The sequence below is a fragment of the Nymphalis io genome, chromosome Z (genome assembly GCF_905147045.1).
Source record: "Nymphalis io chromosome Z, ilAglIoxx1.1, whole genome shotgun sequence".
Taxonomy (NCBI): domain Eukaryota; kingdom Metazoa; phylum Arthropoda; class Insecta; order Lepidoptera; family Nymphalidae; genus Nymphalis; species Nymphalis io.
The window spans coordinates 7,756,063-7,780,264 of NC_065918.1; the positions used below are offsets into that span (position 1 = coordinate 7,756,063).

The 24,202-nt window shown below is 31.2% G+C and overlaps 1 protein-coding gene across 2 annotated transcripts in view; it reads right to left on the reverse strand.

Annotated features, from left to right (window-relative positions):
- LOC126780709 (adenylate cyclase type 6) overlaps window positions 1-24,202 on the reverse strand; it is a 160,991-nt gene that overhangs the window by 41,600 nt on the left and 95,189 nt on the right. For both annotated transcript variants that reach the window (XM_050505354.1, XM_050505355.1), the window contains exons 5-9: window positions 17,568-17,713; window positions 5,927-6,114; window positions 5,439-5,581; window positions 2,957-3,077; window positions 450-606 (exon numbers count right to left, since the gene is read on the reverse strand). In XM_050505354.1, coding sequence (XP_050361311.1) covers window positions 450-606; window positions 2,957-3,077; window positions 5,439-5,581; window positions 5,927-6,114; window positions 17,568-17,713 — 755 coding nt within the window. The remainder of the gene's footprint in view (window positions 1-449; window positions 607-2,956; window positions 3,078-5,438; window positions 5,582-5,926; window positions 6,115-17,567; window positions 17,714-24,202) is intronic.

Consider the following 24,202-nt stretch of genomic DNA (forward strand, 5'->3'; position numbering starts at 1 on the left):
CAAAAGCTCGTTTAAATAGCGATTACACGGATGTTGTACAACTTTGTGAGATGACCTGTAATAGATAAGAGGTTTTCTTTTTAAATTTAAGCGTAAATGAATAAAGCTTAATAAAGAATTTAATTATAGAAAAAGAGCTTGAATTGCATTTGGGGGAAGCGAAACATCTTCGGTGATTTACCCAATCGTGACAATTAATTCTACTAGTTAGTTCTCTTTTTTGAGGAAAAAAGAAAATAAATATAATGTTTCGTATTTGTGGTTAAACTGATGATGAGAAACTTTGAAACATCTTCTTCATGAAACACAATCTTGAAATTTGATTATAAGCACGGGACGTAATGTTTTATCGAATGGAATCTATATTTAAATGTTTTGAAACACAAGACCAACAGTTTTGTGAGTAATGATAGGGTAATGTGGTGTATCCTGTAATCGATCTTTTATACCTGTACGTCCGATGCCTTGTTCATTATAATCTGTGCTCCAATATTGACAGCGGCGAGTGCAAGGCCACCCACCGTTGCCTCGTGTAGTCTAACCGGTAAGGTCGCATACGTCACATATGTGAACAAGGCACAAGTGCCGCAGCTCAAGTCCAAGGCTCTAGATGAACAGAATATTTCATGTAAATATATGACATAAAAAACGGTACTTATACTGGTTAAAAGCTTAAAATACTGAAAGATACGAGACACTTTTTTTTATAAAATAGGTAGGTGGACGAGCATATAAGCCACCTGATGGTAACATTTCTTACAATGTCAATGTCTATATGCGTTGGTGACCAAGCCCATAGACATTGGCATTGTAAGAAATGTTAACCATCGCTTACATCGCTCATGCACCAACAACCTTGGAAACTAAGATGCTCATCCACCCTTCAAACTGAAACACAATAATACCAAGTATTGCTGATATACAGTAGAATATCTGATGAGTGGATGGTACCACCCAGACGAGCTTGCACAAAGCACTACATAATGACTGTTAAGCTTTAAAATCTACTCCAGATTTATTAAGTTTCATTCACATACATTTAATGTAAAACGAAAATTATTATTTTTTCCTCATAATTATGATATCGGAATACGAACGGCAGAACGAACGAAAGGAAGGCGGACTCGGTAATCTTGTTATATCTTGCTTTATAATTTCATACTCTAAATATGATTCTGAAAGATTCATAATTTAAAAAAACTTCAACTAAGTTTTAGATTATATAAGAAAATAATATTCCACATAGTTTAACTTTATACTTGTTAAATATTTAGAAAATTATATTAAATTTAACTTCCCACCCCACTTTCGTGCGCGTAAAATAAGGTTGTATATAAAACGTTTATATCGTAATACGATTTACTATACCATGCCAGTAAGTTGTCATTTTCTATCCAATTTCCTTTTGAATCACTCCGTTCATTGGTATAAACCGTATAAAGATTCGTTCGGAAGTTTTTGAGTTTATTACATTCAGATAGACGCGGCGGGGTTATTTTTTTTATAATATGTGGCAACACTTCACTTGGTAGTACGGCTCTAAAGTTAAAGTTATCTAACAATTATATGAGTAGTTCTTACGCAACTCTAAAACAAAGAAACAGTAAGGGACTATTTAAGATTTATTTCTCAAATCAGTATGTTAAATTGTTTCGCTCTTTCGAGCTACTTTTGCTATTGGGGTAGAAATTAAAGTCAGACCCAAAAGTTAGCAATTCATATTTAATAAGGTCATTGCAACTGTGTTAAACGCGGAACATGTCGTGAAATACCTTCATAGAGAAATCGTTTTCAATGAAATTTTCAAACTCTCAGACAAGGTTTAAAATCACTTTTCGATGTGTCTGTATAATGTCTAAATTAACAAACGAAGGGTGATTAGAAGGTATCTGTTTAAATTTTAACGAAGGATGTTTTATTGTGTCATTTGAAGATAAATTAAATGGATGAATTATTATTATTTAATTTTTTAATTTATTAAATTTAATTAATAATTATAAGCAACCGACTGTATCTATATTATATTTATGAGAATGCCGTGTGCACACACTTTGGATTGTAATTTTCATTAAAATTGTATAGTTTCCTAATTTTTCTGTATGTCCGGACATTCTTTTTTTTTATATATAGAATAGGAACGCGGACGAGCATATGGACCACCTGATGGTAAGTGGTTACCAACGAACTTAGACATTGGCATTGTAAGAAGTGTCAACCATCGCTTACATATCCAATGCGCCACCAACCTTGGGAACTAAGATTTTATGTCCCTTGTGCCTGTAATTACACTGGCTCACTCACCCTTCAAACCGGAACACAACAATACCAAGTACTGCTGTTTTGCGGTAGAATATCTGATGAGTGGGTCGTACCTACCCAGACGAGCTTGCACAAAGCCCTACCACCAGTAAAAATAATGAAAAATAAAAAATCTGTTTTGTGTACTTAAATAAATAAATAAGCTCAGAAAATAATGATTATGCTTTATGCTCTGAAACTGTAAAAAATTCTAATATATAAGTTGATTCTAATGGCTTTTTGTGAAATGAAGGTTTCTGTCTTCGATGTTTACCACAATTACACACTGAATAACGTATAAGACAACGTAGTGTCATAATTGTCCCTCGTCTTTTATTCACAAGAATGCGCTGTAACACGTTTTGTGCATGTCTTTTTAATACTAATGCGATCTAAATTTAGACAAAGTCAAATTCTTTTATTTCTCCTATTGCTGGATGTTAACAAATACCGTGAAGTGAATTAAGTTTTAACTTAATATAATTAGTTTAAGAGAAGAAAAGTTATTGTTGTTGTAGAATGCTTTTAATAATCAATTAAAAGAGACTTTCGATTTCCTATTCTTCTTCATGTGTGTATAACACAATACACCTTTATTTTATAATAGTAAAAACTAAAAAAAATTAATTAAAAAACTAATAATATTATTATACAATACCTTAAGACTGAAGTTCCAGCAAACGCGAACTCGATCAGCAGAAATGTGACGAGAACGACATAGGATATCGTCAAAAGGTAAATCTCGTTTATAGCAGGTCGGCTTAAGCAAGCCAACAAACCTAAAAAAAAGTTATTACATATTAACTTTATATATAAACATTATTTCACATATAAGATTAAGCAATTCATTTTACTAATACTGTTTTTAACTTAAGAATAATTGTACACATGTATAAAAATAACCGACATAAAAAAATTAATATAACCCTCGTATCTTTGCAGGAGATTGCGGATCGAAATCGAGGTAAGCATCACTAAGCTTTTAAAATACGTTCAATTTCTGCTTATGATTCATCCCGAGCTTGACGGTTAAGGAAAGCCTGCCACATGTGTATCCACAAACCCGTAATGAAGCGGTGTGCTTAAGCCCTTCTTGTTAGAAGGAGTCGCGGCCTGTGCCCCAGCAAAGGGACATTTAGTAGGTATTACTTTACTTTTAGAAATATCAAATTAAATTAATTATAACTGTAAATTTTTATCAAAATTTCATTAAAAAAAATCTAATATACCAAATGAGAAGTTTGTTATAAAATAACTCTTTAAAATAATGAATTGTTACGATAACATACGTACGTAAAATATATTTATAATATTAAATTTTTCTACACCAATAAAGCCGATTTAATCATAACTTATTGTCTCTCGAAAATCGAAACTCGATCTAATGTCAATGAAGCTCTCGTTAGCCACTTAAGCGAGAAAAGTAATATAGCGTGGAATTTTAATGTACAATCTGAGATTGCTATTTCATTATGTACTTTGAAATTTTGACAATTTAATAAAATAATTACTGATTCACTTCATTATGTTACATTTTTAACTTGTATATGTAATAATCAATTTTATAAGCAAACCTGTATGTCCTTGGTTAAAACTTCGGGACAAGAAATTCTCAATCATGGCCCGAGTTAAGAAGTTGGCAGTGTTTGTCGTCCAGTGTCTCGTAAGGCTATTGTTTCTGCTTCGGAATTCTTTTTGGTCCCATCGGATTACGAGAGAGATGGAATAGCTTGTGAGTACACTTGTACATAGAAATATGTTCTGCGCAACTGGATAATCTCTTTTTGGCCAAGTCAAAGTCTATTAGGAGAAATCTATGGTGATAACCATAGGGTGAATAAAATAGAATTTATACCACATTTTAAATAGGCTAGATACCACATGCTTATTGAATAGTATAAAAGCCGAGAGTGTCCTTATTTTCGATTAAACTAACACAACTAGTGTCGTACACGAAGTAACCAGCATTAATCATTCATAGTATTTGTAATATTAGATAATTTATCTCGATATTTGCTAAATTAGGAAAGATAATGTCTTCTCATCATTAAAATACGAGTACGTAATTGATTATCGTCAGCCAAAGATGAGATACGGCTACTTCTGAAAATACTTACTATAAATTATACGCCAGAAACATTTGATAAGTTTGTATTATCTTTACACTGAATAAATGTACATTTTCTGACTATTATTTTTTTATGTTATTATATAAAAAAAAAAAACAATATTAATCTAATACTTCACCATAGAATATTAATTTACCCTAAAAAAGCGAGCGTATAACATTAATAATAATGTCTTAATAAAATACTTTTGTCACATCAGTCTACTTAACAACATCAACCATGAATAGATTAAAAATATATTTATAAATATAATTATGTACAACAATATATTTTTAAATTGAAATATTATTCCTATAAACTTAAAATTTATTTACATAATTAAATAATTAATTAAATTTACCTTTTCCTTAAATACTATATTTAATATTAGAAATCTGTTATCGTTAACTTAAGCTGAACATAAAACTCTTAATTCAAACACATTTGAATCGACGGCTTTTGGTATTTATCTTACTTTTATCTGTGAAAAAAACTTTTTGTTTTTTTGCAATCATTGTATTTTTTCGTGATTATAGAAATCAAGATTCCATTCGAAAATCAAATAATAAAATTTAATTCACTACTAATTCTAATGTTTCGCTTTTGTTGGATACGTGGATTCACTTGTGGCGTCACATTGAAGCAACCGTTAATGTTATCATTACATTATGATTGTTTTCCATTAACTATAAGGATTTTTTTTAATAATAAAAACTGTTGTCGACAGTAATATTTAAACAGTTTAATAAATGAGAAATACCTTCATGTCATTTTATGTAATGCAGTATTATTATACACGTTTTAAATAATTTATTGGAGCTTAGATAAATTAAAAAATTACGTTAATTAACAAGTATTTTTGGTTTTTATTTAGTTTCGGCGTTCTAAAAAGTATTAATTGTATGTATTAACGTCCACTTTCAATTTTAATTTACAATAATATAATAACACACAATTGTTAGCAATTCATTTAAACAGTACAAAATATTATTATTTAATTTTATGTAATTATTTAGTAGCTAAAATACTTACATGTATAAACAAGCGAGACAATTCCGAGGGTGATTGTATTAATAATGTGAGCCACACGCTCCTTTTCGTAGTAGGTTCGTTTGAATCTGGTCGAGTTTACTTCCGAGAGTTCGTAGTAGCTCATTGTCGAAAACGACGGCAATCTAGAAACCAACTCAAATTTACTTTTATTAGAAAAAACGACATTTATTATAACGTCATCGTAGATATATTATAAAACGAGTTATTAAAAATAGTTATTAAAACTAGCGTTAAAATATACCTGCTAACTACAACAAAAAATATTATAGCAAATTAAGTGATTGATTGCATCTGTTTTTTAAATCTTTAATTATGTATTAAGGCTTAAAATTCTTCACAATTAAAGACATAACCCACTGAAAATTATTTAGAGTTTTTTGAGTCAATTTATAAAAAATAATAATATTAAAAGTTTTTTCAATAAGTTAATTCTCATAATAAAACACAAAGACCAACTATTACTTTACCTGTAAGATTCCAAGTTCGGTAGTAAATTGTTTGGCGATAGAAGACTGCTAAGGTAATTATGTGCCAACAAAAGTGTCTTAATCTGTACGGAGATCAGCCCAACGGCGACCAACAGCAATAGTCCGAGTAGGTGAGTCATATTCGTTTGATTCATGCGCAAAAAATAGCGCTGGTAAAGCATTTCGACCTGAAACAAAGACCTTATATAACAACGATCCGTTAATGATAAACAAGATTGATTTGAACTGATTGTCAAATTTCATCTCCTGCCTTCGTCGTAATTAATTAATAAAGGGTTTGTCTAGCTTCTACTTACTGGTTGTAGGGCATAGTGCAAGCCTATCTATATAGTATTATTAACATACTCGTGAGCCATTTTACTGCCAAACACATACTTAGTATTGTTGTGGTTCTATTTTATGTGAGTGATCCAGTTTATTTATATACAAGAGAAAGTGATCCCAGTTCACATAGCAGGCAACTTCGGAGGTTTTAGGTTATATTTTCTACTGTGCCAATATACAATAAGGACAAAAATTCATATTCGTATTTTATCGTCTACGTCTACTTATTATGAATTTAAAAAGAAATAAAATAATTATTGTAAGTAACACAATAACTTTTTATTGGTCTGACCTGAGTTTTGAAAACGAAACCTCTTTATACCACCTTTATGCCAATCAACGACCAACGATGCACAAAAGTTTGGTAAATTTGTCAACGTTTCTATAATTTTTAATATTATGTTGTCAACATATTTTTGTTGAATTTAACATAACATTTTGTTTATTAAATAGACGCAAAGAAATTTGCGTTAAATTGCTAAAAACGAAAAACGTAGCGAAAATCTCTTTATACCAATTTGTAAAACACTATTTTCCATTTGAAGAAATCAGAGACTGCATCAAAAACGTAGAACGTCTGAGATTTTACATGAAAGGCTAGCCAAGACTTGGTAGTTTAAGCGGCTGCAAAAATCCTTTTTAAGCGTTACTCATACGTATATCTTATAGTATACAACCAACGTTGTCAAAATGTTTTAGGTTACATCAGTTTTTAAAAATTCAATAAGTATTTAAAAAAATAATCAGTTTGTAAAGGTCATTTCATTTGCTTTCACAAGCTTTCAGCAATCAGCTTACATTTTATTTCATGTTTATATTTTTTATTAGTTTCTACCATAATTTACTTTGTGAATGCGTAGGACATATTATAGAGTACAGGTGTGTGCGCAAAAGCAGGTGCATTTTCTATTTCCTAGCTCTCATGATCCGATGGGACAGCAATGCGACACGTTCGGAAAGAGTTCAGATGCAGGACTAAAGCACCGAGGCACGGGAGTGTGCACACTTCCAACTTCTAGACCCCGGGCTGCTACTGAAAATTTTCTGACAGAAAAACCCAATAACTTTTTATTAGCCCGACCTGGGAATTGAACCCAGGATCTCTGGGTCAGCAGCCTTATATCCACCTGATAGCCACTATACCAACGAGACAGTCAATCACTTTGTAAATAATATGTTACCGATACCACGTTATTATAGTTACAGTAGTACAGTCGGTATCTAAAACTAAAATGAAATAGTCAATTGTCTCACGCCTCATTTTATTATGATCGATTTGAAGATGACTTATAAATCGGTGTAATGATATTATTATCTTACGTTAACTGTTATATATAGGTAATTATTTATATGCCTAACTGTCGCGCTCAGAAAGGTTCATTAAATTAGTCCTAATGAGTATTTAACTAATTAGCATTATCCTTCAAAGAACATCACACGTACACTCACGAGACATCATTTAAGTATTCATTAGCTAATTTCATTTTTAAATGACAGTAAGTTATCGATAAATCAATTATATTTAATAATGAAAAAAGTTTACGCTTTAGATTGGGCAAAGTGGAGGCATAGATGCAGGAAAGCGGACCCTGGCGTTACTAGGCCGGGAAAACGCTAGGCAGAAGAAGAATGAAAAAAGTTTATTTAAATACGTTGAAACTTATAATTTATAGTAAATTTAATGATAGTCAGTTATTTTATAGTATTTTTTTCACGTGACAGCAAAATCTATCATTTATATAAAATAGAGGAATTATGGTTTTTTTTCTTATTGTATGTATTCACTTAAATTTCATATCAGTCATCAAAAAATTTAGCCCAAATTTAGCTAATGAACCATTGATTAACTCTAACAAGGAACTCATTGAAATATATACTAAAGTACGCCTTTAGTAGCCATTAAACAAATCTGAGTGCAGCTGTAAATCTTCATTTCATGTACAACTAATACTATTTGTAATTGTAGTTTCAATGATACGATATTATCGTATTTAAAGATTTATGGACGATATAGTTTATCGTATTAATAAATTATGTTAATTTATCCTTGATCAATTCGTTTATTTTAACATTAAACTTTTATAAGCCAGTTAAAAGTCTTGTAAAATAGTGTAAACCTGAATGCGAGTTTTGCTAGAGCTATAGAAGGCTACGAGTGAAGCAATGGCTCATAAAAATAAATGAGCTCCAGGTAGCTCTAGAGAATCAGACTTGAAATATCAATGTAAAAAATAATGACTATTCATAAAATGTATTTTCTTACGTCAGAGAAATCCTACATGAAAAACAAATAATTATTTTACAACACAGCATTAAGAAAAAAAAAACATTAATTGAAAAGCAATAAAGTCGACGGAATTATTATTAAAAATTTCTACATTTCGTTGATTGTGTTTGAAAATAGAAGACACAATCAAAGAGAACAAACACTTATTCTTTATTGGATTCAATGTAGTCGAGTAATAAAACATTTCATTTTCAATTTAAAAACGACTTTGATTTTACGAAACGTTCAGAATAATTAAAATCATACCTACTTGTGTTTTTTAAATTATAAACCCATCAAAACTGAAAGTGCAAATTAAATTAAAATCAAATTATACTTTGTTCGAGTAGGCTCTTAAAATGACTCTTAAATCTTCATTTAACAAGATTTAACCTTCTCCTCAAAAGGGAGAGGAGACCTTAACCCAGCAGTGGGACATTAACAGGCTGTTACTGATTACTGAATCAATACATATATTATAAATGCGAAAGTAAATCTCTCTGTATGTCTATAACGCGTTCCCGTCTAAACCACTGAACTGGTTTTGATGAAAATTGGAAAAGAGATGATGATAATGTCTATGATTAGTAAAATGCCGCCTTCTATACTAATATCATAAAGATTTGATTTGAAACAGAACTTACTTAAACGATTTAATTTTTTTTCATCTATAGTTAGCTTCATTATCAGCTGATAACATAGGCTATATTTTATATTTTATTTTCAAAAAAAAAAAAATTAGAGATCTGTACAAAAATTGCAATAATGTAACCCTTTTTAATTTTAATATATATAAATTTATTTATTTATACTTTAAAACGGTCTATAAAAAACTTAAATAAAAAATTGAAAAAATCCCCTACTCAATAAATATATTAAACCCCCCCCCCCCAAATCCATCATTCCCAAATCAGAAAATTCATCCCCTTCCTCATGACTACCCCCATCCAAACAGCCAATTTTGTAATGAACAAAGCAAACCCTTTAATTTGATATCCCACTCGGATATATTTGCTTACTATCGTTTATTCATCCCCTATTCGACCCCCATAACTATTAAACGGCTGAATTAATTTTCTTCAAACATAGCCTAAAACACTCGACTAAAAAATATTTCAAACAAAAGCAACTAAATGAAAATCAGTTCATCCTTTCTAGATCTACGATCTCATGTAGACAGACAAACAGAGATACAGACACACACATCAAACTTATAACACCCCTCGTTTTGCGCCGAAGGTTAAAATACTTATAGTGGAGGATGAGCTTGAATTTTGAATCGTATTTGTGCACATGTACGACGTCATTACCTTTTATATATAATAAATTTCAATCACCTTCTTCTAACTTACTACAACGATTACAAAATAAGTAGGTTTAATGAGGTTGTACACGAACGAATGCAATATATTGAATACATTTGTACCTTTTGTTTGTCATCTTATTACTTAAGAGCTCAATTGATAAATCATAACAACAAGTATATGTATTTATTTATAGAGTAGGTATAATTGTATTAATCGACACGTCGTTGAAAAATTATGCGCGATAGACAAATTTAATAAGAGCAGTGACCGAACATGAAGCTTCTACTGCAGACATGAGTTCCACTGAACATGAACTGCAAATTGTTGTTAAATAATAAATTATTTTGAGTATTTTTTATATTTCTAATAACGCCCACTTAGGCCTTTGTTGTTTGACAGTAGTGGAGTGTAAAACTTCATTAATGCGGTCTTTTGATATGTAGATAGAGTGTATTGATTACCCGCTCAGGACAGTTTAATTCCGTATAATCAAAGTTGCAACAATGTAAATTTACATTCATAAACTGTTTCTGGAAATTAGCTGCGTGCTTCTCTACTCATCAGCATAAGATAATGGAACTGAACATAACATATCAAAGTTAACTAAATACCGCGTGATTTCATACACCGGCAAGCAATATTTGAGTGTTTTAATGTTAAAAATTTTTAAAAACATTATGAGCAAACTTGTACTAAATAAAAGGGTATTTCATTCTATTTTATTTTATTTATTAGGTTTACTTATAATCACTTATACTTTTGTAGGATTAATAAATACAAACTTGTTATTTAAGTGAAGAGATCAATTAAAAGTAAACAATTACAAGATACGAATAAAAAAGTAGTGAAAAAAAGTATGAATAAAAAAGTAAAAAAAAGGAACTTAAAAAAGGAAGAAACAAAAATAATAGAAAAAAATGAGATAGTCTAAAAATATATAATATTATTGCGATAGCTTAGGCAAAAATCAGTCGGAAATTGTTTGCTTTAGTTCATAAAATAGCAAAATACATTTTATAATTAAATTCAAAGTCGTCATACGGCTGTGTAAATTAAGAAGTCTCAACTGTGAACTGTGAACTCATTATTTTTGTGACGTAAAAAATTTTTACATTAGCCAATTGACGTCATGACCACAGAGCAATATGGCGTCGACTGCGTCCAGCGTTTTAATAGCGAAAATATATAATTTAAATGCATTTTAATGGCACTTATTAATTGAATAAAAATTTTGTATTTTATAGTGGTTATTAGTCCTATAGAATCTAATTGAGACTTTTCAAAAATGGGTGTTATACCCTATTTCAAGTAACATAATATATATGTACTTTGGGGATGAATCTCATTAGCTAGCTGATGTTTATTGATAGTTATAATTTCATTTAAAAAAAAGAAATATGTTAAGTAAAATGTTTATGTGGTCCATTAGAGCTTTATAATTGTACATTGTACAAGTAGTAGTGTAGGTGCAGCAGGCATCTCAAAATACGAAAATCCATAGTTTAACCAGTTAACGATTTGTTACTCTGAAACACTAGTAATCCGAGGTTAACCGTACCGAATATTCGGAGTTGAGGTTTCTCTGTATTAGACTGTTAGGCAACTATGCTTTTGATTTCGTGTTTGATGTTACGTCAAAACAATTCGTTATAATCGACTTCGCATGAGTAGGCATCCCGTAACATATTTTTACGATTGTTGCGACTTTGCTTTTTAAAAAAAGCCTTTATATATTTATTAGTATTAAACACAGTCGACATTAGATCACTATTAGGTCAAATAAATTTCACCTTCACTCATCACTGATTCAAACTCACTGACTCATAAAAAAAGGACAACAATTAACTATGTTCATGTATGAATATACATTTGTATAACTTTTATTACTGAAGTGTTGATATGATAAAGCTTTACTACTATTATAAATGCGAAAGTTATCCTAAGGCTAAGAACTCACGAAGCGGTTTTCACCCGCTTTCGCCGAGGTTGCGGGCCCGCAGCTTCTGTAGAAGATGCAGATATGTATGTCGAAAATTGAATACATTTCATGAAGCGTTCTAAGCCAGCAACGTGTGTGATTGTTTGCGGGTCTCGCTGCACCGATGGGCAATTGGAAGAATCACGCGTGTCTTGGTCACCCGCACGCTTTGCGATTGATTGGCGGGTGGACGCGTACATAAATCTGAAGCCATATTATATAACCGCTCGTATTGTGATTACCGCAACCGCGACGTCCGCGGTAACCGAACGGAACTGCGGTCTCTTGAGTTTAGAAATAAAACAGCTGTTCGGCTACCGTGGCGGGCGCGGGTGAAAACCGCTTTTTTTTTTATAGAATAGGAAGGTGGACGAGCATATGGGCCACCTGATGGTAAGTGGTCACCAAACGCCCTTAGACATTGGCATTGTAAGAAATGTCAACCATCGCTTATAGCCAATGCGCCACCAACCTTGGGAACTAAGATTTTATGTCCCTTGTGCCTGTAATTACACTGGCTCACTCACCCTTCAAACCGGAACACAACAATATCAAGTATTGCTGTTTTGCGGTAGAATATCTGATGAGTGGGTGGTACCTACCCAGACGAGCTTGCACAAAGCCCTACCACCAGTGAGTACGTAGTAAGCTTCGTGAGTACTTAGCCTTAGGATTTAAAATTTTAGCCACAGAACCGATTTTGATAAAATTTGATATGAAGCAAGCTTGAACCCAAAGAACGGATATAGGCTTGTTTTTTTTCGTCATAAGTAATGGTTAAATGAGTGGAGCTGTCAACCATATTTACAAACAGATAATACCGTTAGTTAATTAATAATTTGTATATAGTTTATTTTGCTATAAAATTCTAAATTTGTTATTATACTATTCTTTTTAACTATGAAACATGTATTATTATATAGCATTTAAACTTATATAACATAATATTTACGCGTGAAAGTAATTACAACTCACTATCGTCATCCAATATACTGAGCCATAACAAAAGAAAATATATAATATTAAGATAAACCAAAGGTACATTACAAATAAATCTCATCGACTTACGTAAATTTTTGAAATAGCTGAGATAATATTTAATAGCACGACACGAAATTGGAGCAAGCGCAAAACTTGATGCAGTCGCGAAGGTTAATTTATTTTTACGCTCCGTTCCTTGGTTATTTGAAAAGTTTTAAATCGGATGAAAAGAAGCGCCAACTGACGTCGACTACCAGCTTACTCGCTGCTTATACAAAAATCACTTTTATATTTAACTCTCTATAAATATGGATGAATGAAAATAATAATTTCAGTAAGAAAGCTGTTGCGATGTAATTAGAAAATAGTTATTTAATTAGAAGAAAACTATATTAGATATTGATAATTTGCTATACATGTCGTATAGCAAATTATCAAAATAATAGCTCTTCTGGCATAAGAATAGTATACGTTATATTATTATAAAAATATAATTTCAAGTATCCGTGACAGTTGCACGCGAGTAGCGAGCTTTTTATGTATCATTTGTATTTAAATACTTTATCAAATCACTTTAAAAAAATATATTTAATCAACGAACGAAGACACAAATAGTAATTACATACGTTGTATTTTTTGTAACATATCCGCTTATTTATCGTTGGGAGTTATGTGTAAACTGCATGAATAACAAATTTGGCAGATATTAAAGTTAATACTGAAAAAACCGTTCGTCTTGTCAAAATAAAATCGTCATTGACAGTTCGTAGTAAACATTAATAGATAATTAATAAGCATTATTAGTTCGATTCCGAGTGAGCCGTACTGACTAACTTTATGAAACAGATTTCAAGTTTAATAAAACAGAAGAAACCCATTTCATGATATGTGAGTATCATTATGTAAGTGCGCCTAAATCTGATTGTCTTTACTAATATTATACATTGCAAAATAACTCTATCTGTTTTGCTTTTACGGCTGAAACACTAACCAATCTTATCCGTTGCAGTATACAAAAGTAAATATATGATTTAATTTGTATTCAAACCCTCAAGTAAAATGGCAGATTAATACTACGGGAGTACTGAATAGCATTACTTGCAACTCTTTTCGAAAAAACGATACAGATTTGCAACGTCTCCGTTAAAATGAACCACGTCAGATTTTCTCAATTTTCTCAACATCAAACAGAACGATAAATCGTATACTTGTGTGCGTATTGCGCCCGTCATTTTTGTTTAATCTTAGAAACGGATATTACAATATTTATGTCTCAATATGATTGACTTTTTGAAATTTCGATATGGGTGAACACATATAGAATAATAAGGTCCAACACTCTTCTTTAAATTATTTATTAATAAAAACGTTTATTGAGCATTTGTTTAATTATACGACTAGCGTATCACATATTGTACGTTATTGGTATGATGTACAAAAGTGCTATAACTAAGAATTAAACGACCTCTACATTATAAAAAAGGTTACCTCCAAATTTCAACTGTATATCTTATATTTTAATTTTATATTTAAAAATAGAATTTTCATTGAATTGTTCACATTGTTTATAAAGTCGTACCACTTTCTAAAGTCGTCATTCAACTAAAAGTTATTAATTTAAAACCGTGCGACAAAGTAAGAATTCGGCGAAGCCATAAAAGTCAATCATCCTTACGAAACAAAATTTGTAACAAGAAATTCTTTTATTTAATCAATGATTCATTGGTCGACTGGACGAAAATTTTGACATCGATCGGCCTTTTAAAATGAAATCGCCCTTTTAAAAGATTTTTTATTATTAATTAAAATGATTTTGAGAGCGTATTTTTTTCAAATTAGCTTCATAATGATCAATAAAATACGACATTGAACCCTTTACAATGAAAAGTAAACAGATATTATGGGATAACCAACACCTTCAGAAGTCCAAATAATTATTTATTCTAAAAGTAAGTAAAAACTAATTGTATTTATAATGTGCGTTAAACAAAGTATTCAGATACTTTTGGTAAATACGTGTAAAATTTGAACTAATTGCCTAATAAACATTAATATTGAGGTGTCAAATAAATCTAGTATTGGTTGGAATATAAATCTCAACATAACCCTCATAAATACAATGTTTTACAAACGGATAACTATTGGCCAATATTCACAAAGCCCTTTCTAAAAGCAATGTTTTTTTCTTGTTATTCATTACGAAACCATATCACGCATCTGATCGATTTGGAGACCAAAACGATTCCATTCAAGTTAGTTTACCAAAGGTAAAATCGTTAAGCGCTATCAATGAGGCGTACAAACAGTCTTAAGGTAAAAAGGTAACATTGGTAGAAAATGGTAAATCGCTTAGAAACGTTTTCAATAATTAATTAGCTTTTAAATAGTTGATTGTTATTGATTGTATATTAATCGTAAAATGGTTTGATTTCAAGCAGCGTAGTTCGTGTTATCTACGTAGTGGGGTTTCTTGGCTATGATTCATATTACACGTTAAGCAATCATTCTTTTTTGTCGTCATACTAGCTTTAAATAAATAAAATATATTCAAAATTGTTTTTTTTTGACGTTATTAAAACCATTGTTTTATTTTCATAAAATATCCAATCCCGATGAAACACACACATATACGAGGATACGCCTTTGAAACATGATGTACGAAAATGTATTTAACGTACACGGTTCATTTTGCAGGCTTACCTGGAGAGAAAAGGTTTAAATTGCTTTATAAGTAACTTATATAATCCTCTGGTTCCGTCATTAAAGGGGAAATGTTTGCGACAGAACGGTTCGCAAAACAATTGCCAGGACACATACATGTTTCTTTAAAAAGCACTCAAATTAGACTCAGCGTAAATTCGGAGTTGTTTTTCAATTAATACATTATAACAAGTATCTCAAATAAGTAAATAATATTGTATATATAAATGTACTTAAATTAATATCATCGTAAATTTTGAAAAAGTATGATACCAGACTCCAATGAATACATTTAATTTACACTAGCGAATCACGCCCGCCTTAAAATCAAAAATCCAGTTAGTAGGGTTTCCATTCAGCCAAAATATGTTAATTATGTCATATTTTAGCTGCAATGATGCTTGAAGAAGTAAAAAATATTCACAAAACGCACAAACTTTCATATTAATTAAATGACTAGAATAATAAGAATAACTCTTATTATTATTATTCTAGTAAAATAGTACAATAAAGATAAATGGATATTCGGAATTATTATAATGTTTCCTTATATAATATATTCACCTAATATATAGTATGTCTATTTGCTAGGAGAACGATATCTTCGGCATGACGTACACGTGAACAGGCTACATATAGTTACTCATGGATAACAGCAGTTAGTAATAGAAAAAATTACAACTCTTCTAATCTTATCAAACTATAAATAAGGATAGAACTAAAAAGTTTTATGCAATTTTTTTTTAAATCCTTCAACTAGGGAATAGGAACTGTAAAAATTAATAACCTATAAAATTCATAACAAAAATATTATTTGAGAAACAATCAGGCGGAACGACGACAACGCAAAGGTCAGGTCACTCAACGAATCAATCGACTCAGAAATTGACGTATTTAGCACATCGCCATCTATGGGCTAATGGCCGTAGCATATATTATAACAACAAATATACGTACGTTTTTATAATTTTTGATAGACTCAACAGATTTTGAAGAAATTAAGACTAAACGGAACCTTGAAATACATCTTATAATAATTCAGTTAATTCAAAATGTATTTTTTCAAAGATAAGAAAGTTTTTCCAGGCTAATTTTGTTTCAAAGATTAGCCCGTAAAGTATATAACTATAAATAGCCATATTCACTTCAAAGGAAGCAGTTAAATTGAAATCACAGAGAGACATTTCAATTTTATTTATTTGTATATTCTTATAGAAAAGGTTATATTCTACACACATGAGTGAGTGTGCTTTACCTTTGTAAAGCGCATATATAGGTTTCTACACTTGGCTCTCAGCTATTTAACTATCCTTAATTCATCTCTAAACTTTTATGGTTCACTGTAGTAATTAAAAATGGTAGTTTATTTAAAGTAAGGAAGGACATTTTAGACATAGTGTTATTTAGTTCACAATTTTATAAAAGAAAACGCTTTTATTATATGCAACTGAACTGATTAAAAATCGATTGATATATATTCTTTTATGTACTTATAGAGCCAGCGGAAAAAAATAAAAATACGTTCTTTTGTTTCAGGTAATTAAATCAAATATTTAATTAGATCAAAAATACCTACTCTTGATTTAATAAAATACTTTATAATTTGTTGTCGCTGCCGTTGTCGTTATTGTTGTCATTGGCATTAAAATAGATATATGTGTGTTCTATATCTCGACGCTGAGATCTTACTTAAGGGCGTATATTTTATTGTCGATGGCAAAGGATGACTGGAAGGATTTGTTTAGTATAAGTTAAATTATTACGATTAGAAAACGCAGTCTGTAAATTTATTGCATTAATAAACGTACATTGTTTGGTTCAGCTTGTTTACAAATGACCACAATTAGCCTTGTGGTTCTGGCAAAGTAGAATAGAGGCACTCCATCTCAACCATTGTGTTAGTGTAGAGCATTTTTCCTAGTCCTGGGTGCACTATGAAAAATGCTCCCGAATACATAGAATGAACAAAGTTAAGACAAGTAATACCAACTTTTTACGAATTTTATTTCTGCCTAACTTTTTAATTGAATTATCATCTGTATTAATATAATATGAATGACTTACGTGTAAGTTTTCAAATCTGTGTGTCTCGCATACAGCACGCAAGGGCGGAGGACAGCCCTCGAGGCACTGATGCCAACAGTCGTCTTCATCTTCTTCATCGTCATCGTTGGTGCCGCCTGCTCCTCCTCCCTGCTCGTTGCGTGTTTCTAAACAAACAAAGACAATTAATTTTATTATTTTGCCACAGTTCAGATAGTTTTAATATTTAGAATAAATATTGTTTAGTTGTGGCTGATAAAATTAATTTGTTTTGTAAACGTCACTAGTACTACTACTACTCAAAATATATGTTTAAAAACAGCAGATAATCTTTATCTTGGATCAAAAATAAAGATATGTTTTTATAGTAACCGCACTTCAGAATAAAAATAGAATAACACTGTTTGTAAAAAGAACAATATAGAAACAACAGTCACATAACTTTGTCAACTACACTTGTTTCATGGCGCAATACTACTGCGTATAAATAAATTAAAAATGTATGAAACATTCAGTTTTTCCATACGATACACGTGTGATGCAAGGTAATACTGTCTCAATGTTGTATAATTATAACTGTATGAAAATGAAGAAGATACAATAAGAAAATATTGATAACAAATTATCTTAATCACTTATCGTATAATTTACTTATCATCAATAAGGAAGTATTTTTGAAATAAGTAGAAATAATAAAAAATTAAAAGATCGATGAGCGAATTAATATCATACAAGCCGCCAAATATATTATTGAGAATTTTTAGTCTTCCTCTTAGAAAAAGTAAAATCGTATTAAAATTTTGTACATGACTATATTTTTTTTTTCGATTTGTTATTGCTTGGTATGCTCATAGATTATTATTAATAATAATATTTTGAAAAACGAGCAGAGAATACGTTTTTTAAATAATAAATAAGATTCAATATAAGAATCAGTAACAACGTTCATCCTGTTGTGTTGTAACCAACACTAATAATAGGAGAATATTTAAATGTTGTGTGCTATTTTAATCTAAAGCTATTAATAATTCAGTTGTGATGATAAAAGCTTGAACTGCTTTACAAATACTTATTCAGGTATTTAGTGTTAAGTCTATGGTGTAACTTGCTTATAAATAAATTTAGTCAAATGAATTTATGAAATTATTCTAGTACAAAATTATTAAAAATCAAAAAAAAAAACGGTGTACGTTGATTGTTCTAACTGCTACACTAAAAAATCCTCCGCAACACGTTCATTTGTTCAGTCATTATAATAACAAAGGAAGCCTTTTAAGGGCACTGAATTATACATACTTTGGCAGAAATAATATTGTTACAATATATTATGTTTTGTTATGTGTTTTTAATCATAGAAGCTTTTTTGTAACAGTGCTCGGTAACACTATCTATTAATTTATTAATAATGCAGCTCACAGTTTGTAGATAAATTTAAAAAATATGAAAAGCTGATTTTCATTTTACTTAGAATTAGGTAAACACTTTTCTTAGGTAAACATTTCTCTCTTTCTGTTATTATTGAAGACACGGCATTGTTAATGTAATGACGCACGAAGCAACATTTATAAGTACAAAATAATAAAATATGGGCTTCAAAAAGTTTGTTTGTGACTCAAAGTTTTATAAAGAGTTGTTCAAAAATTATTTATAAATTGTTTTAATAAAAAATATTCATATTGTGTGTGTGTTTATGTGAAAAATTTTGTCTTTCACGTTTAGCATTTCAATTAAATAAAATAAAATTAATTTTAAAATTATACACTAAAAAAATATCATATAAATATATCAACGAAATAATATCCATAAATTTTAAAATAAAGTTAATAGGGTTGCAGTAAAGGGGTTTCTAAAATCTTAACGGCTGTTCAAAGAGCTTCAGAAATTCTAGCGAGAGAATATACGTTACTTTACGTAATAGTTTCTAATACACAAAGATGGAACGCTACATTTAATATATATTCCTATGGTAATATTATATTCTAATTCAATTATTCAGAATTGAAAATATTAATATTATAATAATGTTTATTTAAGATTTTGATTAACAAGCAAGGGCCTTTTTTAATGTAGAGTAAACAATCAATCCACACATTAAATAATTTTAAGTACGTGTTGGTCTGTTTTTAGTTCTACCATTGATTGTTGCCGTTATGAAATTCATAAAAAAATCAAATAATCTAATACTAAACCAAAATCGTCAGGCGATCATTGTATTAAATGAAAAATGATATATATTCATGTATGTTGGTAACTCGTTCGAGTAGGAGTTATTCGGTAAGGCATTTCAAAAAGGTTTATCTCAGTAACGATAGTTGAGAGCGTTGATAGGTAAGTGAAGCGTAAAAGCTAGCATCATGCATTCTGCGTTTCAAGTAATCAGATTATTACAGTGGTTGGCCCTGGTTCATGATATTAGGTGAATTATGTTGAACCTTAAATAGATGAAAGGACGGTAACTTATTAGGGTAATAATAGTTATCATGTGTTTTATTATTATTTACAGAATTAATTACACTCAAATACAAAAAGTGACAAGCAAAACAGACAAAACCTTATCTTTTAAGATAAAAGAATTGGAGCTTATTCCGTCAATCTTATGAACTTTTAAAAACAATCAAAATAATAAGCCAACTTTTAAAGAGTATTTGTGCAAAAAATTAAACTACAAAAAATACTTATAATATCTACTTCACGTTGCCACGAAAACAATTCTAAAGTAATTTCGGAGATCCCAGCAAAGGATTATTTAGATTCATGAACGCATGGAGTGTACGAGTCTACATACAGCTGTATATTTACTGGTGGTAGGGCTTTGTGCAAGCTCGTCTTGGTGGGTACCACTCACTCATCAGATATTCTACCGCTAAGCAGCAGTACTTATTATCGTTGTGTTCCGGCTTGAAGGGTGAGTGATCCAGTGTAATTGCAGGCACAAGAGACATAACATCTTAGTTCCCAAGGTTGGCGGCATATTGGCGATGTAAGCGTCGATTAACATTTCTTACAATGCCAATGTCTATGGGCGTCCGCCTACCTATTCTATAAAAAAAATGTCGACGTTATCAGTTTTACTGATGGAGACGTGATTAATTACATTTCGAAAATTGAATTAAACAGAGACGCGTAAGGTTTGATATAAAGAATAAAATGATTGATGGTCAATGATAAGAACGAAAATCGTAGTGATTGAATTAATTTTAATAATTATTCCTAAGGAAACACATAAACATAATTGGAAATTTATTATAAGCAGTATTTTCCTATTTGCTCTTATTGAGTGAAAATATATTTATTTAACAACCCGACCGGACGAAGTTGAAGATTTTGATTATATTCGCCGACGCAAGCTATCTCGGCGGTCGCTGGGTTTCATTATATCAATGAAAAAAAATCTATTCCGTCTGCAAAAGCATTTATGTAAGTGTCTTTGTGATAACAAAAAAAAGTTGCTTCAAGGCTGGATCAGAAAGTATTAAATACTTGATGTACCTTTTTTTAAATATGCTATAATTCTTCTTCGTTGACTAACCTTTTTTATATTATAAGTAGGTGGACGGGCAAATGTGCCACCTGATGGTAATTGGTCACCAGTGCCAATAAGCATTGGGGATGTAAGACATATTAACCATTCATTTCATTGCCACCAATCAAGATGTAATCCCTTGTGCATGTAGCTCACTCACCCTTCAAACCGGATTGCAACAATATTAAGTATTGCTGCTTAGCGGTAAAAAATCTGATGAGTGCAACTAGACTAAACTAGAAGAGGACGAGAAAATATTTTTATTGTTAGTTTTTCAAAAGTAAAAACCGCATTTTTCCACTATTGCATTTAAAATTTCGTATTGAATTACAATAAATTCAGTATTTGTAATCCTCGCTCTTGAAATTATTTGAATAATGGAGGAAACCGCATAAAATTACATATGTTATTAAATTATTCTTCGGACACGTCTGTACGTGTCTGTACACGTCCGGATAAATTTATACAATGTCAAGATAAACAAGAGTACTCGTGTAACCCGATTCTCTTGTCACCGCCGCTGTAATCCTATCACACCTACGTCAATAACATTTATCGTCAATCATAGGCTCTTTTATAGCAGATTTCTTATATAAAATTACGTAATGAATTTTACCCGACGAAATAAAAGAGGGACATAAATTCTTTATTTGGTTCTTAACTGAGTGATCATGGAAAAGGGTAGGAGTAAGGTGAGAGTGAGTTTACGACGATGATTCTACGTGCTGACCTTAAATAAACGACATGGACGCTTTTTATATTCGCAATAAAATAAAAAAGATAATGACTATTATATTATTATTTATAAGCTGAAGCACATTTTCCAGAAACAAATATCTAATCAATATTTTACCATATTAATGGAAGTCCCGATACAAGGAGCCGCTAAATTCATAACAATACAATATTTGAACAAAAATATTTTAACCAAATCAAAAACAAATCAAGTTATTAGATCCAGAAAAAAATAGTTTGCATTTTTATTTTGTAAATTTTTGAACCATTTTTGGAAATTCAGAAGAAAAAAGGCGCTGATATCAAGTTTATACCCTGGTTCGGAAAGCTCATAGACCCTGGACTGATTAATGGCATTACATAGTTTGTTATGTTGTTGCGGTAAATAAAATATTATTTAAGTTAAATTATATCCTAAGTAAACTTGTTACAACATTAGCTCCATTATAACAAAAGCTTTAAATGATAATAAAACATCGAAAGAAGGCATAAGATTTGTGGCATAGTACCAAGAGTTTCCAATTAATATCGTGCATTTATTAGTATCTGAAGTATCATTGATTGCCTCATGAGCGAATATCATAAAGTTCGCTAGATTGTATATTTATCTACGAAAATAATTTGACTAGACTTGCTGGGTAATATTTAGCGACACTAATATTCTGTGATAAAACAATATTCTAAAAAACAACATTATGATGTATGTCTTGGTTGTTGACTTCAACGACAAAAAAAGTGAGATCTAAATGGGTGCCAAGTTCAATGGTTCCTGAAATTTATTTATAACATAATAAAATATTTTATACAAACTTAAAATATAATTTCTTCTTATAATTTAGGATACTATATTGAAGTCTACTAAAACAGCCATGGAAGAGGCCTATGTTTGATGGCTAGTCTCTACCAGCAAGCCAAATTTTCGGAAGATTAAAATAAGAACTTACAGCTTTAGAACTGGCAAAGGCTATTATATAATTCGTATATAATATTATTTCAGCTTAGTATTATTACGTGCTATTCTCATTTGTTTATATATAGTTCGAAAGTAACATTGAGCACGATTAATATTTTTATTTTATATTCTTAATGAACTCTCCACTTTCGTATGATTAAACTCTTCCTAATCAATATACTAGTTTGTGCATAAAGTGCAACCAATACTGTTTCTGTTATTCTTTTTATATGTATCGTTACTATCATTAACTGAACTTCAATTGACAGAATCTGTAAGTTATCTCAGGAACTACTATCTCGAATATTTCGAATTAAAATGCTTCTTACGTTAGCTGTGTTGCTTGTGATGAAGGCGTTAGACAAAAACACGTAAAATTTCTTTAAATATCTTAAAAGATTTATTACATTTTTTTCATTATCCTTATTTCTAATTACTCTTTGTCATTAAACTCTTTGTCTATTACGTCAAGTTTGAAAATTTCAGTAATTTTATATATAACTTCCAGATGAGTTTTAATTATACGTATTAAACAGGCATCCAATCACGTTTCCAAATAGAAAACTAGTAAAATACTACAGGGAATAGCTAAGAATTTTAAACTCAAGTGATGTAATTGGGCTGATGTAATTAATCAACAGCCAATCATTGTCCACTGCTGAACATAGGCCTCTCCCAAGGTGCGCCAAAGCTCCCTATCCTCCGCCTTCCACATCCAGTTGGCGCCCGCCACCTTCTTAAGGTCATCGCTCCACCTGGCTGGAGGGCGCCCTACGCTGCGCTTACCGATCCGCGGTCTCCACTCTAGGACTCGTCTGCTCCAACGGCCATCGGTCCTACGACATACGTGACCAGCCCACTGCCACTTCAGCCTGCTAATTTTGCAAGCTATGTCGGTGACTCCAGTTCTTTTCCGGATAATCTCATTTCTGATCTTATCCTTCAAAGATACTCCAAGCAAAGCTCGCTCCATAGCACGCTGAGCGACTTTGAATTTGTGGACTAGTCCCATAGTTAGTGTCCACGTTTCGGCACCGTATGTCATGGCAAGTAAGACGCATTGGTTGAAGACTTTCGTCTTCAAACATTGCGGTATATCCCAAGCGAATTCTTCGATCGGCTTCCTTCACGAAGTTGTTCCTACTGACTTGTATTATCTGTCATAGGTAGGTATATTCACTAACAACTCCGAGAGGTTTCCCCTCGACATATATCGGTCCTGGCACGACATGCCTATTGAACATGACCTTGGTCTTGTCCAAGTTCATACCGAGACCGACACGCCGGGAAGACTCGCTTAGGCTACGCAGCATTTCGGTGGGTTGTTCCAGCGACTGTGCTATGATGACGATATCATTGGCAAATCGCTACTACTCGCCGTTTACATTGACTCCATACCCAGTCCAATCCAGCGTCTTGAAAACGTCTTCCAACGCGTTGGTGAAC